At 49.7% G+C, this 24,488-nt stretch overlaps 1 protein-coding gene across 1 annotated transcript in view; it reads right to left on the bottom strand.

Moving 5' to 3' along the window:
* Positions 1–6,661: 6,661 nt before the first annotated feature.
* Positions 6,662–24,488, bottom strand: part of Glb1 (galactosidase beta 1) — a 70,130-nt gene continuing 52,303 nt past the window's right edge. The window contains exons 14-16 of the mRNA XM_055601776.1: positions 22,923–23,054; positions 19,758–20,006; positions 6,662–7,161 (exon numbers count right to left, since the gene is read on the bottom strand). Of these exons, the coding sequence (XP_055457751.1) occupies positions 6,958–7,161; positions 19,758–20,006; positions 22,923–23,054 (585 nt within the window). The 3' untranslated portion in view covers positions 6,662–6,957. The remainder of the gene's footprint in view (positions 7,162–19,757; positions 20,007–22,922; positions 23,055–24,488) is intronic.

Raw genomic sequence — 24,488 nt, 5'->3', positions numbered from 1 at the left:
GTTTGAGGGTGGAGACGTCACCACAGCAAGGGCAGGAGGCAGCTGGCTTCTGTAATCAGGAAACAGATGAGTGCTAAATCCTTCGTGCTGAGTCCAGGACTCCAGCCCGTGGACTGGTACTGCTCACACTTCGGGTGAGTCCTCCCTCCTCAGATAAACCCTCTGAGGACGCCCTGTGGACACACCCAGAGTTATGTTTCCATAGTGACTCTATTTCAGGTACAATAACAACGCAGATTCACCACCTTGGACACTAAGGACGTCCAATTCAGGGGCCACCTAGAAATTGCCATGGAGGGCATGAGGGGGCAGGGGAGAAGGAAAGAGATATTTATAAACTAATAATAGGAAATCTTGTATTCGAAAGGAACATCCATCCCCAAACTCACAGCCCAAGGAAGAACTATAATTATACAGCAATAGAAAAAATCAGCAATAAAACATGAGTTCATTTAAATGGGAACTCTCGGCAGATGCTTTTATGTAGGTAGGCTAGCTTGGGCTAAGAAAAACACCTCCTGAGAATAAGCAGAAAAGCAGAGAACAGCTGCCAACGACAGGAGTTCCCATCCAAAGGCGTCAGGAGTGCAGGCGTCAGTGTTAAACTGACACTCAACCTCTAGTTTGCACCCCCAACCCCCGAAGGCGGGGATTTAACTGGTATCTCACCCACCATCCCTGTCCCTGCAGAGACGGTGCAAGTTTAGAAGGGCGATTTGACTTTTGTCACTTGTTGATGTCATCACCTGATGTGTGGGTGAATGGCTCCACTCAAACGCATACGCATGGTAGAACTGTGAATAAGCATGTGGCCTGTGGAAGATGACCTAGGATTCTGTACATCTTCCTTGTTTTATTTTGAGACAGGGTCTCTCCCTGGCCTGGGACTCACCAAGCAGGCTGGGCCGGTTGGCTGGAGAGCCCTGTCTCCATCTCCCCATGACGAGGTTACAGTGCAGGCTGCCCTGAATGGCTTTTTCGTGTGGGTGCTGGGAATGAAACTCAGATCCTCTTGCTTGCACAAACACTGCACCGACTGAGGCTCTCCAGCCCACAGGGCGGCCTCTTACTCAGATCTTTTGCAGACCTGGGACCCGGGAAGTGCTCTACTCTCTCCTGGTCTTGTCTGTGGATGTCATGGTGCTGCTCAAGGCTCTCTTCTCACTGTGCTCTAGATGGGGTGGGGAGGCCTCCCGCCTCTCTCCATGCTGAGCCTACAGGTGGCCTGATCCATACGCAAGGCCGACCCACACTGACTACCTCTGAGCCTGCAACACAGGAGTGCTCAGTGGTCTTGTTCCTCTTCAAGCTCCACACCCACACTGAGCGCAGCGGCCTAGAGACCGGAAGTATGCTCAGACTCTAACCGTCTATGCTCCTGCCTGAAGAGTTTTACCATGGAGGGTGAGATGGCTCAGATAACTGGTGATGGTCACCGCCTCTGACGTGTGTGTGTGTGTGTGCTTGTGTGCATGTGTGTGCACGTGTGTGCAGAGACTGGAGGTCACCCTCAGGTCTTCCTTAGGTCAGCCATCTTTTTTTTTTTTTTTTTTTTTTTTTTTTTTTTTTTTTTTTTTTTTTTTAAATAGGGCTGGAGATATGCCTCAGGATTTAGGAGCACTTGCTGCTGATGCTGAGGATCCAAGTTTGGCTCCCACAACCACAAAGCAGAGGGGCTCACAACCCACTACTAGGACACGGATGTCCTCATCCGGCCTCTTTGGGCACCATGTTCACGTGCACATTCTCACACGTGGATGCAGATAATTTAAAATTTTAAAAAAATTCAGTTTTTAAAACAAATCCTTAGTTTATTTGTCTCTGTGTGTGTATACACATGTACAGCGCGGGACAGCTTGCTAGAGTTGATGCTCCTCTTCTACCCTGTGTGTCCCGGAGCGCAAACTCAGGTTGTCAGGCCTGGTGGCAAGTGTCTCTGCCTGCTGTCTCACTGGCCCCACTTTGTTCTTTGAGACAGGGTCTCTCCCTGGGCCGGAGTTTGCTGAGTAGGCAGGTCTGCCTGGTCCCACTGGTCTGTGGGCTCCAGAGACACGTCTGTCTCCACACGGCTAGGGTTGGAAGCATGTACCATCACACCCTGGCTCTTGCTTCCTTTTGATTCCTTTCTCCCTCACTGACCTTAGAAGCCCCCTGCCTTCCAACACCCCATCCTAAGGACCTGGGTTAGAAAGGCAAGCATGTATCATTTCGGGAACACAGATGGGGCATGTTTAGTTTGAAAATGACTAGAAATGTGGAGGCGAGAGTGGACAAGGAAGACAAAAGGTTGGCCAAGCAATACGGAGGGCGGGAAGATGTCTAGGGACTGAGATATCAAGCTGGGGGGTGGGTAGCATGCGTGAGACTCAGGTCCTTAGTACCACACAAATGACGCTTGGTGGCCACACGTATAAATCTAGGAATTTGGAGGTAGAGGTAGAGCCAGAAGTTCAAGGTCATCCTTGGCTACATAGTGAGTTTAAGACCAGCCTGAGCTACATGAAACACTGTCCACATGCACACGCACATGTACACACACATGAAACACCACAGGAAAAAAGAGAACAAACCTGGTATCTCCTGTTCAGTGCTATTATGTTTGTGCAGCCTCAGAGAGGCCCAGTGTGGTTGGCAGTTTCTGGAACTCAAGACACGCTGCTCCACATTTGAGTCATGATCCCGTAGAAGAGTGTGTGGGACGGTTCTGCCTTTCATGAACTGAAATTGTGTGGAAGAAGTACACACACTGTCTCGCCAGAAGTAACAACGGGAAAGCAAGCCCTCTTTGAGAAGGTTTAAAAACAACTGTTTAAAAATGAAAGCTTGGATCTTTTAAGAGGACATGCACTGGGGTGTCAGACACCTTGGAAGAAGTGGTGGCATTACAGGGACCCTATGCCCTCAGTGTGAATGCAGGCATGGAGGCACTTACTTAGCCAGCTAGCAGGCACTGGCTGAGGACCTACTATGGGCTACTACCAGGTACTGGGATTAGAAGCCTGTACCATCACACAGGCTTCAGAGTAAGACCCAAGCCCTTAGTCCACAGGAAAGGGGACAGGCCAGACATAACAAACCTTCAGCCACAAAGTCTCCTTGCTTAATACAAGTCAAAGCAGAGTGGAGGCACAGGGTGGACAGCTACTGAGTGAAACCTCAGAGCCCTGAGCCAAAGCTTTCACCAACAGGTAAGAAGCAGAGAGACTGGGGCTGCTGAGAGCACTGGCTGCTCTTTCAGAAGACCCACATAGCAGTTCATAACTCTTTGTGACTCCAGTTCCACGGGATCTGACGCCCTCACACAGACACATGCAGGCAAAAACACCAATGCACATGAAATTGAAGGAGGAGGAGGAGGAGGAGGAGAAGAGAAAGTCAGGAGGGTAGTGCAATCTCGGCACTCAGGGAGGCAGAGGCAGATTGCTATGAATGAGATCAAGGCCAGCCTAGTCTACAAAGTGAGTCCAGGACAGCCAAGGCTACACAGAGAAACCCTGTCTTGAAAAGCAACAACAAAAACCAAACCAAAACCAAAACAAAAAGACACCTCAAAACAAACAAACAAAAAAAGAAACAGAGACCAAGCTTGGTGCTTCTCACACTGCAATTCACAGGCTGGTGTGGGGCTCACAGGGCGGGTGCTCATGGTCTCCATCCCTCCCACTTCCCATGAGTTCGCCAGGGGCCAAGACAAGATGAAATGACCCAAGGAGCCCTCAATATAAAAATACAGGCCAAGTGAACCTGGTGTGGCTCAAGCCATTTACGTTGTTGATGGGGCTAGACCAAAAGTGAACAGGACTTGAACTTTCTGTGAAATGGACAGACTTATACAAAATGATTGCAACTGAATACTGTTAACAGTTTTTTAAAATAGCCACTATTGCCAGGTGTGCTGGTACAGGCCTTTAATCCCCACACTCAGGGTTAGGATTAGTATAAAGAGAGACCCTGTCTCAAAGTAATTAAATAAATAGGTAGGTAGGTAGGTAGGTAGATAGGAGTAGAGGCAGGAGGACCATAAGTTTAATATCATCTGTTGGGATTCAGACCTGGGACAAGTGGCTGAAGTGCCTAATTTACATATTTGGACCTGGCCTCCAGATTCTCCCAGCATCCTTCAGTCCCTGCCTGTTACAGGGCATTGCTGGCACACCCAGCCCTCTACCCTGAACTTTCCAGCCCAGGACCACACTTGAGAAGGAGATCAGGGTGTTTAAGTGAGTCACTTTCTTGCCACCAATGATGAGAGACAGGGGCAGGGAGAGACTATCCATGAGTTTCCATCACCAAGTCTGAACAGTTCGTATCATCGTTGGTTCTGTTTTGACCTAGAACTTGCTGTGTTCTTGCACTTTGGCTCTTGCAGCCTCCACTTTTGAGTGTTAGGATTACATGCGTGCCTGACCATCCCGTTTTCTCAGGGATGGGGTGGAACCCAGGACCTCATGCTTGCTGGTCAAACACTCTATCAGCGAGCCAGGTTCGAGGCCCAGTGACTGGTTACTTAGCTCTCAGAGACACTGCACATTCTGGAGGGCCTAAGTTTGTGAGATGCTTCCTCCAACTTGGAAAAGCCCCTCAAGACTAGGAAAAGAAGTGTCTTTTGGGGTAGGCAGTGGTGATGGCCTTTAATCCCAGTGCTCCGGAGGAAGAGGCAGGTGGATCTCTGAGTTCAAGGCCAGCCTGGTCTACAGAGTGAGTTCCAGGACTGCCAGGACCCTGTCTTGAAAAACCGAAACCAAACCAAACAAACAAAAACAAGTGTCTGGTGGGGATTGGTATAGATGCAAGTCTCCAGACAGCCAGAGGGCAAGGGAAGCCAGGGGCAGCTCTGAATTTCAGGGTCACTGCTACTTAGAGCCAGTGTGTCCCCACCCTCTGGACGGTCAGCTGACGTTCCTGCAGCACATGTGTGGTGCTGTACCACAGCTCGGAGAGATGCCTCACCGTGACTAAGAAGTGATCTCAGAAAATGACCTTTTATTTTTCACAGAAGAAATAAAGATCACAGGAGATTGCTGGCTTGACAGAAGACACAGCGCTAAGCAATTTCATTTCAAGTAAACTGGAATTACCAAGAAACAAAGATGGATGGATTGACAACCAAAAAATGGCACTAGACGATGGAGAAAAGAGGCCTGGGGAATGTAGCTCTGTCAGTAGGACGTCTGTGTAACATACAGACATTCTTAGCATAGTCTAAAAATGGCATGGTGGTGATGTTTGTAATCCCAGCATGCAAGAAGTGAGGGCAAGCTGGGCATGGTGGCACACGTGTGTAATTCCAGCACTCTGGGAGACAGAGGCAGGTGGATCTCTGTGAGTTCAAGGCCAGCCTGCTGTACAAAGGCAGTCCAGGACAGCGAAGGCTACACAGAGAAACCTTGTCTCGAAAAACAAAACAAACAAAAAACTGAGGGCAGGATGATCAGAAATTGAAGGTTACCCTTGGCTACATGATGAACCTAGGCTACATGGAACCTTGTTCTAAAAACCAAAACAGGGCCAGAGAGAGGCTCCGAGGTTAAGAACACTGGCTTGTTCATCCAAAGGTCCCGAGTTCAATTTCCAGCAACCACATGGTGGCTCACAACCATCTATAATGGGATCTGATGCTATCTTCCATCATGCAGGCAGGCATGCAAACAAAGCTCTCATATATATAAATAAATAAATCTAAAAACAACAACAACCAAAACAAAAAACAAAAGAAAGCTGTGGAGGTGGCTCCGTGGGTAGTGGGTAAAACACTTCCCAAACAAAGGTGAGGACTCGAGTTTGGACCCCTGGAACCCAGGCAGAAGCTGGATGCAGGGGTCTACAATCCCAGTGTTCCTGCACAGAGATGGGAGAGTGAGACAAGAGGAGGCCCTGAAGCCGTGGCCAACAAGAGACCCTGTTTCAAACAAGCAGGAAGTCAAGGACCAGCAGCACGTCCGTGCTACGGCACAGCAATGTCTGTGCATGCACGCTGGCCCGTGGAGCCTCTACCAACTACCCAAACGGTTACCATGCAGAGATGACCATACTAATCTTTGACAGGGTCACATATAGCCCAAGGCCTGACCCCACTATGCAGCTGAGGGTACCCTGAACTTTGATCTTCTTGTCTCACTCCTTGAGTGCTATTTACAGGTGTGCATTATCAAGGCCTGGTTTTAGGTAGTGCTAGGGACAGGACCCGGTGCCTCTTGCACGGTGAACATATATTTACCAGCTTAGCTACAGCCCAGCCCCCAACACAGCAGAATTACATTTTATAAATCCTATATGTGCTTAGACACTAAGGCATTCCGGATGGGCCTCTGACATGCACACAGACATGAACAAAAATGCATCTGCATGCATACATGAACGTGCACACACAAAATCCTACTCAGTTGTGTAGAGGGGCCATCCCACCTACTTGGAGCAACTGTCAATCTTTCACAGTTTGTGTAACTGGAGGTTTCTTACCTAGCAGCCACCACAGTGATTCGGAACCAGTCAAATCAGGATCAGAAAAGCAGCCCTTGGCTAGCCCACACCAGGACTGCCTCTACCCGCTTCCAACGTCAAGCTACTGAAGTGGCTTCACCCAGCCCACTCAAGTCTAGTTGAGATTTAAGTCAGACGATGGAGACGAACACCTGCTGCTATTAATGACAGGACCACCACCGCCCGAGTACACATTTTATTCAGGAGAAAGACATGATTATTTCAAATCAAAATACGAGACATGATTCTTCAGGTTTTGTTCCAACTCCGAACATCGGCTGTGGATTCCTGCCATGCCCACTTCCTCCAGCATGCCTGGCGGCCATAAGGGTAGGGGTCGGGCAAGGCAGGGCTGTAGAGAGCCGCCGGCGGGACACACCTCCTTCATGGTACCTTCCATTCTCGAATGAGCAGTCCTCACAGGCGGTTGGGCCCTGAGCCCTGACCAGACTTGGCCTGGGAAACGGCCACTGGCGGTCAGACAAAAACTGGCCTGTCAACAAACTCCACCACACACGGCTCTGGGGTCCCGCATCTGCAGGGTGCAGACTCCAGCTCCAGCACCGTGATGTTGTTTGGGGCTTCAGCGGTCAGAATGTTCCTGGGCACAAACAAGGTCATCTGTGGGCCCATTATGGGCCAGTATCGGCCAAGGTTAAAGCCGTTGATCCACACTTGGCCCTGGAGAGGGAAAGAGAGAAAGAGAGACCATCAGCCAAGGATACGCTGGTAGCAGAGTAGGATTGACAGGGTCCCCGTCAGTCCAGGATCCCACCGTCTCACACTGGGTGGGAAAAAGGACAGAGCTTCCCCCCAGTGCCAACCCCTGCTGCAGGAAGAATGGATTCAGAGCCTCAGACCCTGGAAGCTTTGGACTTCCATCTTGGGGCACACCTCACCACATTCTGAGACCCAACCTGGCCCCCCAGCTGCTGCCTGTATGTACCTCAGACCTCTCTGCCGCTGCTGCCCACAGCCTCCAGCAGGCGAGTCTCCCCGCTCTGTCTGCCCCACAGAGCCAGGGTTTGGCTGTGCCGTCTGACGGGCATAAAAGCCCTCACACGGCCCAAGGACTGTTTCCCAAACAACCCAAGAGGAGTGTGAAGGTGTGTGGGACAGATGCTGCGGCAGGAGGATTGGTCTGAGTGTGAAGCCAGCCTGGGCAACATGGTAAGCTTAAGCCAAAGGAGGGGGGGAGATAAGAACGGGGGCAGGGGCCTACCCGGCAGAGTGTCTGTCTTACTGCTGGGTTTGTGATGCTCACAGCTTTCCTCCCGGGCACGTAGAGAGAACAGACAGTCTACTTGAAGGACAAGGGGAAATCTCATAGCTGTGGAGACAATCTCTGTGAGCAGGGCAGCTGCTTCCCAAACAAACCAAACAGGGTCCAAAGGGTGCCAGAACAGATGGAACTTTCTGTTGAAAAGCTGGGGATGGCGTGCGTGTGGGGGTCACACGGCAGAGATAAACAAACACAAAGTCTGCAAGAGGAGGGAAGGAATGGCGGCAGAAGGCAGAGAGGAGAATGGACAGAAGGAAAGAAATTCGTGCTCAAGGTGACCCCTCCTGCTCATTTTAAAACTAACTATTAATTAATATTTGCATAGTATTTCTGTGTAGCAAAGACTGGCCTGAACTCACTATATAGTCCAGATAATCCTCTTGCCTCTGCCTCAGAAGGGCTGAGATTACAGAGGCTTTATTCCAGTCCACCTAAATGTCTTCCCGGCCTCCCATCTGATTCCTGCCACTTGCTAGCCATCAGAGTTCAGGAGGGCTTTCACATCCCAGAGTCAATGAAAACTCAGAGTCGATAGTGTGAAAATGGTCCCCAAAGCGACTCAGGCTGCGAGGGAGGGTGCGCGGGGTGGGTGCAGCCATTTCAGCCAGCCCTCGGGAGGCGGCGGCAGGGGGCTGGTCGTGAATTTGAGGCCAGCTTCTGGACTACAGCACGTTTCTGGTGGTCAGCCCGTGCCTGGCAAGGGGTGGGGGAACCGTGCTCCAGGTGGCTGCGAACGCCCCTCACAACCCTCAAACAAAAGCTCGCTCGACCCTTTGCGGCCACAGAAGGAGGTCAGCGACTCAAAACGGCCTGTCTGTGGATGAAGTCATTTAGAAAAGGGTGGCAGTTTCGGAGTTCTCAGAACCACTTTACTCGTTTTTAACCATGGGATCTGTTATCTCCCTCTGTCCTAAAAGGCATAAACCGTAACAGTTTTACCCGGGCTTATCAGCTCCATCTCGGCCAGAGCCCCGTTTTCACGGTCTTAGAGCCCAGCTCCCGGTTTCATTTGCCATGCATCGGTTCTGACTCATTTTTAACTACATGTGTACACAGACGGGCTGGGAACATGGCATAGGCGGTGAGAACTAGGCTGGGCAAGCATGAGGATCCAAGTTCAAATCCCCAGCGGCCACGTGAAAGAGCCAGGTGCCGGCAACGCCTGCACCGCTGGTGCTGTGGGAGCAGAGACAGGATCACTGGGGCTTGACGGCCTCCAGCCCAGCTCTGGCTCGGGGAGACCCTGTGTCAGGGAGTAAGGTGGACATCAAGGCTGCATCCCTACACTCCTCCATGCCTGTATACAGGAGCACAGCACACGTGTGCGCACATACCACACGCATTCACACACACACACACACACACACACACACACACACACACACAGTGTACACAGGCAGGACCATTTTAAACATCGCATAGCAGTCAATGACATCAATTTACCAATTGTTTTCTGGGGCAGGATGGTGTGTGTGTGTGTGTGTGTGTGTTTAATGTAGCCCAGGATAGCCTCAAGTTCATGATCTTTCTACTTTGGCTTCTTGTATGCTGGGATTACAGGCATGTGCCACCGAACCTGACTAATATATCAATCCTGACTTTTTCTTCAGTGTTAGGGAAGAAAGCAGAGCCTGAGCATGCTACCTCGAAGCTACATTCCCAACCCCAATATGCTGATGGTTATTTACGGCTTTGCTGCTGAAATGGGTACTTCGGTGTTTCCGGTTTGGGGGCTGCTAACAGTAGTACTATCAACATGATTGTTTTGACTTTTTTATTTTTATTTTTCCCCCAGGACAAGGTTTCTCTGTACAGCCCTGGCTGTCCTGGAACTTGCTCTGTAGACCAGGCTGGTTTCCAACTTGGACTCAGCCTGCCTCTGCCTCTTGAGTGCTGGGATTAAAGGTGTGTGCCACCACTGCCAGGAGCTTTTTTCCTGAGACAGGCTCAGTTTCATGGAGCCCAGAATGGCTTCAAATTCACTATACTTGAGGTTGACCTTGAACATGACCCTCCGGCCTCCACCTCCAGAGTGCTGGACCACCAAACACCTGGCTCAGGGAGTGCTGGAGAGTGAACCCAGGGTTTCATGCATGTTACATAAGCACTCGCCAACCAAGCCCCGGCCCCAGCCCAGCATGTCTGTTCTGTGCCTGAGTTAGAGTCACAAATGCTCACCTTTCTTATGGCAGAACAGAACAGCAGGGTCACAGCAGGTGGAACAGGAGTGCAAAGGAGAATGTTTTTCAGCTTTTAAAATAGTGTCTACCTCTTTTAAAAATATATTACGTGTGTGTGTGTGTGTGTGTGTGTGTGTGTGAGAGAGAGAGAGAGAGAGAGAGAGAGAGATGGCACAAATTGTGGCCAGAGGACAACCCATAGGGGTCAGTTCGTTCCTTCTGCCACGTGGGTCGCAAAGATCCCCATGCTTGGTGGCAACCACCTAACCCACTGAGCCATCTCATGGGCCTAATTTTCATTTTGAACCAGATTTAAACATAAAGGGCTCACTGACTAAAGACAGGACTGAGGTCGGTGAAAAGCCTGCGATCTCACCAGACCACACTTCCCCACCTCAAGGCATCGAACTCACAGGGATCCGCCTGCTTCTGCCTCCCCGAGTGCTGTCATTTGTTTGATGACTGGTCTGTCAATCACTTGGGGGTACAGCATAGGCCCCCTACAAAAGAAAGACCCTGTTCGTGTTGTTTGGATGTAATCCTGCACTCACCCCAGGAAAAAAACACAAATACACAGGAACACACACATTATTGTACAAAGTGCATGTACTACTTACATATTACATAAAAAAAATTCAATATCTATATGGTATTTGCTGATCATTCTGGCTGAGACAGGATACTGTGAGGAGGGGCTGGAGAGACGGCTCAGCAGTTAAGGGCACCTGGTTCCCTGCAAGAGACCTCGGTTCGGCTCCCAGCATCCGCCCGCGAGCTCACAGTTATCAGTAACTTCAGATCTGGGGACCCCTCGTCTCCTGACCTCCGTGGGAACCAGGCACACATGTGGTGTACACCCATAAAGGCCAAACACTCATATACAACAAGGAAAGCTTTAATAATCGAAAATACAAACAATCAAAGAAAAAGATCCGGCGCGGAGGTGACCCAGAGCCCCACTAAATGGTTTCCTCACAGTCCTCCACTCTTCAGTTAAGAGTTTTTTCCTAAGACTTATTTACTTGAACTTGCTGTATAGACAGGCTGGCCTTGTATTTGCCTGAATTTGCGGTCCTCCTGCCTCTGCCTCCACAGAGCTGGGGTTATAGGTATGGGCCACCATGCCAGGCTTCCACTTAAAAGTTTTATACACCTGCCAGAAGAGGGAATCAGTTCACATTATAGATGGTTGTGAGCCACCCTGTGGTTGCTGGGAACTGAACTCATGACCTTTGGAAGAACACCACTGAGCCATCTTTCTAGGCCCCACTTAAAAGTTTTAAAGGCTTTATTTACGGTTAGTTTTACAAACCCACTCATTATTCATTTATTTATTGAGACAGGGCTTCTCTACATAGCCCTGGCTGTCATACTACAAAGAAATCCTGTCTAAAATAAAAAAGAAATAATAAAATTTATGTTCAAAGAGCTGAGAATTATAGCTCAGTAGAAGGACTTTTGCTTAGCATGCTTGGCTGGTCTAGGCAACAGTGTGAAATCCTGCTACTAAAGACCAAAAAGAAAAAAAAAATATATGCTGAAATTATTCTTGGTAAACCCAAAGGTTTCTGTTAAGGAGGTGACTTCAGGGGGCTGGGGGTGTCCCATGGCAGCCCCACCCGACTATCTCTGACCATCTTGACCCCGGCCCACACTCCTGCCCTCTGCTCTTAACACTAAGGTGCCAGCTGAAGTTCCTGGAAGTGCCTGACCTACTTCTCAGCTGATCACATAGATCTGCACACTCGAATGCATGTCTGTCTGTCTGTCTTACCTGGATAAGGTCAGTCTTCTCAGGAGAATCTAGAGTGAAGCGTTCTTTCTTTTTTAATTAATTTATTTTCATTTCATGTGCACTGGTGTTTTGCCTGCAAGTCTGTCTGTGCTACAGAGTCAGTTCCCCCCGTACTAGAGTTACACACAGTTGCGAGCTACCACGGGTTGCTGGGAATTGAACTTGGGTCCTCGGGAAGAGCAGCCAATGCTCTTAACCTCTGTGCCATCTCTCCAGACCCTAGAGTGAAACTCACAATACTGTCTTTTGCTTTTTTGTTTGTTTGTTTGTTTTTTGAGAGAGGATCTCAATCTGTAGAGCAGGCTGGCCTGGAACTCAGAGATTTGCCTGCTTCTGCCTCCTGAGCGCTGGGATTAGAGGCGTGCGTCACCATGCCCAGCCCTCAATACTATTTTAAGATTTTCAGAGGTTCCTGTAAAAGTGAAAATAGGCTGATCAGGTGTTACACATTTTCAGTCTTGGTGTTTGGGAAGTAGAGACAGGTGGATCTCTGAGTTTAAGATCAGCCTTGTGGGAACAGAGCGAGTTCCCACACAGCCAGGCAGCATAGTGAGGCCCTGTCTAAAAAACAACCAAAAACAACAAGAGGGCAAATACATCACACTAAAAGGAAATCTGGGTGCTTGGAGGGCTCAAATCGAGAAACACAGAGGTCAGTTCTCAAGGTTAAAGGTTAAAAGGCTAGTGGTGGCACACACCTTTAGCCCCAGAACATGGGAGGCGGAAGTGGATTTCTGTGAGTTCCAGAATAGCCAGGGCTAACGTAGACAGAGCAGCATTCCTGTTCTTGGGGAGCATCTTGGCTTTGTTCCCAGTACCCACATGGCAGCTCACAACTGCCTGCAATTCCAAAGGCTCCAACACCCTCTTCTGGCCTCCATGGGCTACGTATGTGTGTGGTGAACATACATACATGCAGATAAACACTCATACACAGAAATTTTTAAAAGGCATGAATGGCTGAGCACAATGACTCACCTGAGGACCAAGAAGTAAAAGAGAGCATAAAAGATCAGGAACAGGACCCCACAGCGGCCTATGGTGAGGGCACAGGCACACACAAACACGTGAACTATCATGTTCTCTCCCTCTCTCTCCCTCCACCCCTCTCTCACACACACAGAGTAAAATAAAGTCTGTGTGCTAAGAATGATAGCGCAGCCACTTCACCTGGAGTCAACATGCTTGCTAGGAGAAGCCCAATTACCTAGTTTCCAGGTTCACAGGGTTTGTGAGTAGAAACCACGAGTTAGATTTAAAAAATGACCTTGTAGGGTTAGCACAGTTGCAGATCAGGCAAAGGCAATGAGTTTCCAGGTACCATTCCAGGTGGATGGACAGAGGCTCTGGAGGCACTGACACAGACACATGGCCGAGGCGCTGTGCAACGGCCTCACCTGCAGCCCTTTGACCCTTGCCAGGCACCATAGGGACAGCCTGTAGGATGACAGGCCCCGATGGTCTTCCAGCTCAAAGCCAGCCAACAGCCAGTCATGCCTGGGGGAGACCAGCAGCAGAAACGACAGTCTGCCAGTACTCTGTGAGTGACGTCAAGGGCTCTTCACCACGTTCAAGACAGGACTGCTCACTGGTAGCTAGGCTTTTCAGTTAGGACAGGCTAACGGGCCAGCAAACTCCAGGGGTCTGGCCCTCTCCGCTTCTCCAGAGCTCAGGTTACAAGCAAGCACCGCCACCTTTCCCAGCTTTCACACCTGTGCTAGGGCTTGAAGGTACATCCTTGTCACGCACAGCAAGCACTGTTACCAGCGAGCTAGCTCCTTAACCTTACCATAAATATTTATCTGGCTGGATGGGGTAGCACATGCCTAGAACCCCAGCGCAGAGGCAGGAAGATCGTTATGAGTTCCAAGCCTGCCGAGGCTACCTAGTGAGAGCCTGCCTCACAACACCAAAATAAATAAGTACAAACAAGATTTATTTATCGATGTGTGTGTGTTTATGTATACTGTCTACACTCAGGAGCCCAGGGAGGCCAGAGAAGGGTGCCAGATCCCCTGGAACTGGAGTTACACACAGCTGTGAGGCTGTTTCTCCGTGTAGCCCTGGCTGCCTTAGAACTCACTCTATACACCAGGCTGGTCTTGAACTCAGCGCTCAGCCTCTCTCTGCCTCCAAAGCAGCGGGATTAAAGGCGTGTGCCACCATTAGCAGTCCACTCGCTGGGATTACAGGTATGTGCCAGCCAGCATGCTCAGTTTATGTGGCACAGCCCAGGCGCTCCCTCCCTTTTCTAAATACCTTGAATGCAAGATTACTTCTGTTTCATAAAGAAACGTTTGAGGCTGGTGTGATGGCTCAGCGGATAAAGGCACTTGCCACCAAGCCTGGTGACTTGACTTTGATCCCTGAGATCCATGTGGTGGGAGGAGAGGGCTCACAAGTTGTCCTCTAACTTCCACTACACCCATACCGCCCTTCCCCTCAGAACAGATGAATTTAAAGTGCTAGGTACAGTGCTTTCCTGCCGTGCAGGGAGCCCTGCGCTCAGCTCCCAGCTCCCTCCCGTTCCGTTTAAAAAGTATTTCATTTGGAGTCTTAGTTCTTCAAAGCTTTTGTGGCCTTAGCAGGCCTTTCTCGCCCTTTCCATCCTGTTCTCTCACACACTTGCTAAGAAAGGTTAGAATCAGGAGAAGACTGAATAGTATTTTTATTTTTATTTCTTTTATGGTGCAGGGAATTGAACCCAAGACCTTATGCATACTAGGCAAGTGATCTACCACTGAACTATTTCTAGCTATGATATATACATTGAAACAAGGTCTCACTGTATAACCTTGGCTGGCCTGGAACTCATTATGAAGACCAGGCTGACCTCAAACTCATAGAAATCTCTCTGCTTCCTGAAAGCTGGGATCAAAAGCATACATTACCACACCTGGCCCATGGCATAATGTATATATCATTGTTGTTGTTGTTTTTGAGACAGGGTTTCTCTACATACCCCTAGCTGTGTTAGACCAGGTAGACCAGGCTGGCTTTGAACCCACAGAGTTCTGCCTGCCTCTGTTGGGATTGCACCCCGAACAGCTTGACATAATATTGTAATGGAAGGTGTATCCAACTCATTTCAGTCGGAGGTGAGCAGAACAGACGCCACTGTCTCAGCACAACAGGACGCTTCACGGCATGACTCACATTCTGACCCATCCCCAAAGTCCCGGAGAACACATCTCTATGAGGGAGTCTCCAGTCAGCCAGGGCATGGTGCAGACTGGGTGCTGACCTGTGTGGACGGAGCAGGCATGCCTGACCCCTCACCACCGAAATCTGCCCAGCTCACTGGCTTAACCAGAAAGCCACATCCAACCCCAGAAAAGCCAGAGTAATCAGAAGTGCTGCTTTTATCTCACGAATCGCATTCATCAGCGAGCTCATTCACTAAATCAAGTTAGTTCCTTTGTAACAAATGGAGAAGGAAGCCAAGTGGCCCTCGGTGGAGGAGGAAGACAGAGGGCCAGTGAGAGCTGCTCAGGCCTCAGCGTCACCTGGTCAGACCCTTCCTCTTCCCCCATGCCATCCGAGGAAGTGTCCCTCCCTCAGCACAGGGTGAGGCCTGGAAGAGGGGTGCTTTATTTGTGTTTATGGAGGGGTGCATGGAGGCGTTTGCCTGTTTGTGATGTGGAGACCAGAAGTGTGGGCGCCTTCCTTGGCTATTTTATTACTATTATTTCATTTCATTTCTTTTGCCTGAATCCATGTCTGTGCACCACGTCCTGCTTGATGCCCCTGGAGCTCAGAAGCGGGCATCAGATTTCCTGGAACTAGAGCTGCAGATGGTTGTGAGCCACCATGTGGGTGCTGGGAACAGAACCTGGGTCCTCTGCAGGAGCGAGAGCTCTTAACCACTGGGCCACCTCCCCAGCCCTCTCCATCACTCTTCACCTATCCTCTGGAGCAGCCTCTCCACAGACCCTGAAGCCGCTGCGCTGACTGTCCAGAAAACCCCCAGGATCCACCTGTGTCTGTTTGTGCCGCCTCCTGAGTGCCAGGGTGAGCTGGCATGCCAGGCTAGCGTGAGGTTGAAGGTTCCCGTGTTATAATGTGTATCACATTTTTTTACTTTCTTTTTTATGGCCAGATGGTCTCACTGCACGGATGACCGAAGTGTTATCAGATGCACTTTGGGCCCATCACCTCCTGTCGATAATCATGGATGACACCATTGCGGACCTCTGCTCACACACTTGTGGGTACTGTGAGAGTGATCTTTCCAGGCACGGAAATGCTAAGTGTGAGTGAGACTGGCCGTGCGGAGTGCAAACCTGGGGCCAGGCCCAGGGGAAGACACAAGCTCTCTGTGGCCTTTGGTGCTCTGTGGAAGGCTGCTGCCCGCCCCCCTTAAGGGCTAATGTCCTTAGCAGCCTTTAAAGACGTAACATGAGAGCCACCAAAACGCTACACCCATTGTCTTGGTTGGATGTTCTGTAAACCTCATACAAGCCAGGGTTATCTGGGAAGGGGGAAGCTCAACTGAGCGAACGCCTTCCTCGGAATGGCCCATAGCAGAGGGGAAGGGCCTAACCCATGGTGGGTGGTGCCACCTCTGGGCTAGCAGTCCTGGCTTCTATAGGAAAGCAGGTTGAGCAAGCCATGAGGAGCAGGCCAGTAAGCAGCACCCCTCCACGGCCTCTGCATCAGCTCCAGCCTCCAGGCTCCTGCCCTGACTTCTCTCAGGGACAGGCTGTTACCTGGAAGTATAAAGTAAAATAAACCCTTTCCTCTCCATGTTGCCTTTGGTTGGGAGGTTTTATCACAGCAATAAAAACCCAAGACAACATTGTATAGTAACCTAAATGTGACTCTCTAGAAACCTGCACTTGTTACTCCTTCTTGGACCCCCTCTCCCTCAACCCCCAGCTGCCTACCTTTTTGTGGGGCCTTGGGGCATACCAAATGCTGAGGCTGGCGATGTATCTTGGTCCATAAAGCATTTATCCCCCAATTACAAGGTCCTGAGTTCCATCCCCAGAACCCACATAAGAAGCCTGGTGTGTTGGGATATGCTTATAATGCCAGTGTGGGGAGGTGGAGACGAGGGGACCCAGTCAGCCTAGGGGGATCTGAAAGCCCCAGGTCCCAGGGAGGGGATCAGGCAAGCTGACTCACAAGTAAAGGGGCTTGCTGTGAAAGCCTGGAGAGCTGGGTGTGATCCCTGGAATCCAAAGTGGAAGAAGGGAACCGGTGCTAGAAAGTCGCCTGTGGTTGCCATATCCACACTCTCACACACACCTCACCCACACACGGACAGTGATGATGAACAAAGTGAAACAAAAATCAAACAAGCAAAACAGAAACAAGGAGGACAGCTCCTGAAGTGTGTACACACATGCAGGCCAGGAGTCAACCCAAGCGTCCTTGTAGTCCAGGCTGGCCTGGAACTTGCTATGTGGCTGAAGATGACCTCGAGCTTCTGATCCTCCTCCCACCTTCTGGGGCTGCTCGGCACCACCTCGCCTAGTTTTGTGTGGTGCTCAGGACTGCGCCCATGTACACTAAGCAAGCGCTCCACCAAGCTATACCCCAGGCTCTTTGTCTTTTTAGCCGTCACAATGCCGTGTGTGGCCACCTCTGCTAGGCTGAGCTGCCAAAGCCAGAGATTTTGTGCTAACGAGAGGATATCCTGCTGCATGACAGCTGGGAGAGGATTGGCAAAGTGCACAAGGCCTGGCTTGGTGGCCCACACAAGCAAACCAAGCCACCTCTGATGGCCAAAGCATCCTTCCTGGCTTCCTTTCTCACTTTAGGTTCTACTCGGCAGGGGAGAAACCAAGGGTGGCTTGTGGGGCAGAGAGTCCCCTGCTAGTTGAAGGGGAAGCACCTCTGGAGACAGGGCTGCACCTCCTGTTCCCAGGCCCTAGAGCCCCCAGATACGGCTTCTTTGCCTTAAGGGAGAAGAAAAGGCTGGTGAATCATGGGCAGAGAAAGTGAGAACGGGGTTTTGGCTTCGGGGAAGAAGGCAGGCAGAACTGAACCTTCCTTCTAGAGACCACAGGGCAGGAAGTGAGGGTAGAGGGGGTCTGACAGGAAGTCCAGGAAACAGCAGTGACACCTGTCAGGGAGGATGAGACCCTGTCAGGGACAGGGCAGAGAAGGACCAGGCTTTCTAGGCAGGCAGAGCTTAGACTGAGGAGAATATGGCAGTGACCAGAAGCCACACCAGAAGCCTCACTGTGCTTGGTATATGATGGCTCAGCCGAGAGGCCAATGGTGGATCACTTCCAGGGAGGTGGGGGTTGGGGGGAGGGGGAGAAATGGGCAGCACTTGTCAAATGCGCCAATGGCTCTTGGATTTTTGTTTGTTTTGAGACAGTTTCTCCTGCAGCCCAGGCTGGTCTAAACTTGCTGCTGTTAAGGAACCGTTCCCCGTCTCGAAGAAACAGAAACAAAGCAAATAAGTTGTTATGGTGAGAGGTGAGCTTTGAGCTCATCAGAGTCCCAAACAAGCAGGAGGTGCTCGCCCAGGCCCTCTCTCCTGCAGCTGGCAGTTAGCACTGGCTGTCCCAGAACACCGAGAACCAGAAAGTTACTGCAGTCGGCTACTGACTGAGCCCAAGATCAGGGAAGCAGGCAGTTGTGAGCCCCAAAGTGTTCGTTAGATAAAGCTTTGTGCACAAAACAACGTGGTGGGGAATTAGGGAAGAGGGCTGTCCTGGCCTATGGGAAGAGAGGACAGGAATTTCTCATGATCTGGGGATGAATTAGCACCCGGATGTTTTTGCATTACTCTCCGCACTTGCGTCTCTTTCTGTACAACTGTATATGAAACCCTGCCTTGTCATCGCTAGTCTCCTAAACTTGTTATCATCTGCTTTCCAACACTAGGTTGTACTGGAGGATGACTTTGAATTTCTGATTCTCCTGTCTTCAACTTCTCAAAGACTGCTTGTGCCAGTGTGTGTCACCACACCGGGCCTTATATTATACTGATTTAACCTGCATTTTTTTTTCAATGATCAATTTATTTGGCACTCTGATTGCCCCTCCCACCCTCCCACCCCCTTGGCACTTAGAACTTTTAATGTATTTATTGCCCATTTGCTTACTTTCTCTGTGCAGTAGCTGTTCAATTTCTTTATCCAGTTTTCACAAGATCTTTTTTTGTTGTATGGTGTGTTGCCTGCATATATATATATATATATATATATATATATATATATATATATATATATATATGTATGTATATATGTATATATTTATGCTATGTGCATATATGTATGTGCACAGACAGTTAAGATCTACCACGTGGATACTGAGAACCAAACTTTGCTCCTCTGCCATCTTCAGCTCCCCTAACTTTTGGGTTTTTTTTTCCTCTAACTTAGTGGTAAGCATAAGCACATACAATCTAGAGTGAGGTCCTTTGTTAGCTATATGATATGAACACTGTTTTCTTTGGGACCGTGAGCTGATGTCTTTTGAAAAGTCAGCTATGAAGGTATATAGCTGAAGCAGAGACAGGAACAGCAGGATTTCAAGGTCCTTCTTGGCTACATAGCAAATTCAAGGCTAACCTGGGCGACATGAGACCCTTTGCAGACAAAAAAATTTTTCCCTTCATCAGCAGCATCTGAAGAGGCCCTGGGGATGGCAGAGATGACTCTGGCCTGCTAACACGCCTAGTGACCAGAGTTCAATCCATAGGAGCCACACGGTGGAGGGAGAAAGATGACTCCCATGGCTCTCGCCTCCACATGTATGCCGTGGCAGGCACATTCGAACACACATGCCAATGGACACACCAGTCAATGCAGTAAAAATAAATATGTCCTAGTTCTTCCTGTTGTTCACTGAAGAAAGCTGTCAGTCAAAGAAAACAGAAGAGACACGGACACCTCCAAGCTGGACGATGGGCCCTGACATCTACCACAGTTCTGCTCCCGAGTGTGACCCGGTAAGATACCCTCTCCCCCCCTACAGAGCATCCCTTTAGCAGCCTTTTGATTCCCTCTCAGATACTAAGAGGCAAACGCTTGAGGCCTGAACCCATGAAGATGCATACCTTGACCCATCCAGGGAACTGGATGAAAGTGTCCTGGGGCAGGTCTGGGATGCCTGAGGGAATGGAGAAGTTGCCCACGTAAAAGGTGGGGAGTGTGTAATTTGAAAGGAGGGGGCCTTCGTCATGGCGGCCCTCACCACAGGCTTCCCAGGCTGCAAGGTGGCTTCGTCCCGCAGTCTCGGTGTCCAGTGGGAAGATTGTCCAGTTGGTAAGGATGGTGCCGTTGAGGGTCACGTTAGACACCAAACCCTGTGAAAGGAAAACACAGGCCCATGAGACAGCAGGCACTGAAGGGAGTCATGGATGTCCCTGAATCCCTGGGAGAAGAAGCAGAAATGACTCAGCTGTGTGTACAGCCAGGAGACATCGCTCAGGCCAGGGGCTCAGTCTAACCCACTGTCCTGACTGTCCTGGTAGGAACGAAGATATTCTTTAAAAAAAAAAAAAAAAAAAAAAAAAGGTTTTTTTCATTTTGGTTTTTCAAGACAAGGTTTCTCTGTGTAGTCCTGGCTGTCCTGGAATTCAGTCTGTAGACCGGGCTGACCTTGAACTCACAGAGATCTGCCTGCCTAGGAGGTATCCTAGAGTGCTGGGATTAAAGGAGTGTGCCATCATGCCTGGCTGGCTCTTTTTTTTTTTTTTTTTAGTTTAAAAAATTTATTTTTATTTGTGGCATGTGATGTGTGTGTATACACGCATGTGGTACCATGCAAAAGAGGGCATCTTCTTGCATTGGATCCCCTGGAGCTGGAGTTACAGGCAGTTGTGAGCTGCCCAATGTGGGTGTTCTGGTACAAACGTGTGTCCTCTTAACCCTTGAGCCACCCCTCCAGCCCAGCACGAAGATATTCTAAAGAGACATCTGCACCCCTCCGCTTGGCTGGCAGGCTATTGAGATGATGGAACACAAGAAATTGGAATGTCCCAGAAATGTCATGCTGGGAGAGAAAGGCCAAGACCTAGTCTCAGCTGGAGGGGAAGCTTGTCTCCCAGGAAGTGATGTCACCATGTCACCATGTCTGACCATGTATTAGAGCGCCCGCTGGAGAGACTGGAGCTGAGGCAGGGAGGGGTCGGTGATGGGAAGGACTGCTGGAGGATCTCTAGCCTTCTGTTTAAACCTGAACCCAAGGATGGACTGGGGTTAGAGTGGAGTGGTTTGGGGATGTCACTGGACTTCTTTCTTTTCCCAAAGTGGCCACACTGAATAAATCTTTCTGCTTTTCGCTGTCCCTTGTCTGGATCTGGATTGCTGCTTTTCAGGCAGCTGGTGCTCAGGCTCTGCCCCTAACTACTCTGGTAAGAGCAACTCTTTGGACAGAGAGAGGTGTGGCCCTGTGCTCACTTTAGCGTCATGACAATGTCATCCTACTGTCTGTTACAGCTCTCTGAGGGAAAAACGGGAGCCCAAATCCCCCTGTCTTCAGAAATTGCTAGAATGGGGGACAAATGAAGGGGAGAATCAGTAAAGAGGGAAATCTAGGAATATTCACCCCAATGCAGACGGCAGGGGTGGCCTCTGCCCCTCACCCCATCAGAGCAGCCAGGCACCTGCCCAGCTGAGAGGACCATTCGTGTGGAAGTCTGTGGAATCTAGCTCATGTTCTGACTCTGCTGCATAAACTGGGTGTGTTGGAACATGCCCACAGACCTAGCACTTGTGAGACGCAGGCAGGAGGCTCAGGAGTTCAAGGACATACCTACATAGTGAGTTTCAGCCCAGCCTGGCCTGAGAGGCTTTTTCTTAAACAAATTAAACAAAACAAAAACCCAGATTAAAATAAAGTTGTTTTTGGTTTGTTTGGGTTTCTTTTGAGACAGGGTTTCTCTGTGTAGTATTGGCTGTCCTGGACTTGCTTTGTAGACCAGGCTGGCCTTGAACTCACAGAGATCAGCCTGCCTCTGCCTCCCTGAGTGCTGGGATTACAGGCCTGCACCACCACACCCGGTAATATAAAGTTACTCAATTATCTAGAAATACTGGTTAGAACACCACATTGTGACTGGACAGAGAATAATCTACAGGCCAGTGGTAGGGCAGCAGCAAAGGGGCCTTCTACAGCAGAGTTTGCTGCAGGCCACCATCCAAGCCTGCACAGCAGAGCCCACCAGATGCCACCCTGACTCAGACGGGTAGGAACGCTCTGATGAGCTGGGTGGGTTTTCAAAGCAGAGGAAGAGCACGGTGGAGCGGCTTCCGTTTCTCTCCACAAGATGACTGAGCTCAGACACGAGGGGAGGGTTCTGCTTGCAGAGCTCAAGGTCCTCATGGTCTGTGGAGGAAAAGGAAACGCATCTTCTAGGCTCAGTGAAGTCTGCAGGCTCTGTGACAGCTGGTTTGTGGAGATCCCTCAGAATGAGTGCATACATATATGCATACACACATATGTGTGTGTATGAATAGACACATGTATATGCATACATGCATACATCTCTCTATATATGTATCATATCTCAATGCTTTAAGGGCTAGGGAATGTAGCTCAGCTGGCAGGGTGCTTGCCTAGTGTGCAAGAGGCCCTGAATTCAAGCCCCAGCATTGCATAAACAGGATGGGGGCACACGGTTGTGAGCCCAGCACTTGGGAGGTGGAAGCAGAAAGATAAAAAAGTCACAGTCACAGTGAGTTCACGGCTAGCCTGGACTACTTGAGAATGTGCCCCTAAAAAAGACAGGGAGGGAGGGAAAGAGAGAGAGAGAGAGAGAGAAAGAGAGAATGAGAATAAACAAAATGTTTAAAAAGTTCAGACGCTAAGGTGTAGACTGAATGTGGTGGTGCACACCTTTAGTCCCAGCGCTTGACAGAGGCAGGTGGATCCCTGAGTCTGAGGCCAGCCTGGCCTGTATAGGGAGTTCCAAGACAGCCAGGGCTACACAGAGAGATCGTGTCTCCAAAAAAAGAAAAAAAAAAAAAAAGTAAATATTAAACTGTATTCCTTAAACAGAAATAGAAGTATTCAAATTTGTTTCTGTATAAATGGAAGCAGAAAGCAAAAATGCTTGCATTGAGTATTGAATGCAAGAACAGAATTTCTTTCAGCCTCTCAGGCACAGGCTTCCCCCGTACAGCGTCCCGCCTGAGAGTCACCGACATGTAAGATTCGGGCTAAGCCCGTACAGTGTCACTGCTGTTATCAGGCACAGCTTACCCTGTCGGGGTCCTACCTTAGAGTCTCTGAGGTTTGGGCCATAGTTCACGCGCCCCATGTTCTCCACCAGAATGTCCAGAGAGGCCCCAGCTTTGCCCTGTACGTTCAGAGTGGTCACATGGTCTCTCGAGAGGATTCCTTGGGGCACCTGTGAGTTAAAGCCAAAGGCTGAACGAAGGGTTAGACCAGAGCGAAAGAGCCATGTGTACAGCTAATCTGTCACTGGAGAGCTTAAGTTAGCCTGGGTGTAGTTAGCCTGGGTGACTCCATTTTAAAATAAAGAGCCATCTTGACTGAGAGCTGAATTCAGGTACCAGAAAATATCACAGAATGTACACCTGTCAGAGAACAAAGTTAACTCTCCTAGCCACAGCCTCCAGGAAATAATACAGAATAAATGCTTCATAGAAAATAGAGACAAACTCCCTGGCAATAATCAATGGGAATCGGTTGGAAATCGGGTGGGAAAATTCTCCCCAATGTTTCAGATGTGGTTTGGAAAAATAGCCATTGTGATTATATGCCTTAGCCATTGTGATTGTGTGCCTCAGAAAAGGTCACCGCCCTGCTAAACTTCACCCAATTCTGTAATGCCAAGGCTTGTGCCCCCCTGCTTGCTGCCATGGAAACCCCCTGCTCGTAGACTTCCCCTTTAAAAATCCTGTTCACTCAGAGCTTGGGGTCCCACTTCTCTACTTCTGCGTCAGTAAGACTTGGGTCCTGAGTTTGATTGCTCTTGTAATAAAGCTCTCTTACAATTGCATTGAGTCGTATCCTGGTGGTCTCTGAGGGTCCCGTGAACCTGGCATTACATCACTTTTCCTGCCCCGAGGTGTCATCAGATTTACAGGGAGAGTCCAGATGTGCTCAGGTTCCCATAACCCCTGTCTTCCCAAATAAGAAGGAGGCTGCACAAGCTCAGGGTACACTCCTCTGCCTGGGAATGTCTCTAGCAGGAACTCCTTTCTACTTGGAAAAAGGTCATTCGATATAGCCCAGGATGGCCTTGAATTTGAGACCTTTCTGACTCCATCTCACAAATGCTGGGATTTCAGGTGTGGACCACCATGCTAGGCCCAGGCATTTTCCTGCTGTATATTTGACATTTAGTTATTTGTGGGCGTGTATGTGCGCCCACAGGTCTGTGCATACATGTGTGCCATGGTGCATGTGGAGGTCAGTTCTTTCCGTCCACCCTGTGGGCCTCCCCGGAGCCTGTGACTCTCCTGCCTCACCTCCCACACGCCGAGCTTATTTTTAAAGGAATGAGATAGGCAAGACGGTCCAGGGGGGTGCTCGTATGAGAAGGGTCACTTCACCTTCTCACGGCTCAGGTCAGGCACAGAGAGAGGCCCTCACACGCGTGCAGAGAGCTGATAAAATCAGCTAACAGATAAAATCAGAGTTAGGTGGAGTCAGCTCGCCTCACTTGCTAGGGTACACTAGCCACAGAGGTTATGTAACCGGGTGAGGGAAAACAGCAGGTATCTTATCAACAGTGCATTCCTATGCTTCATTCATTCATCCATTCATTCATTCATCCATCCATCCATTGGTCATTCATTCACTCCACTCCCACTCC

Source organism: Psammomys obesus, unplaced genomic scaffold (genome assembly GCF_907164565.1).
Source record: "Psammomys obesus unplaced genomic scaffold, mPsaObe1.curated_primary_1811, whole genome shotgun sequence".
Classification (NCBI taxonomy): domain Eukaryota; kingdom Metazoa; phylum Chordata; class Mammalia; order Rodentia; family Muridae; genus Psammomys; species Psammomys obesus.
Note: the sequence above shows the minus strand (reverse complement) of the source record. Positions and strands in the feature narration are given on the sequence as shown.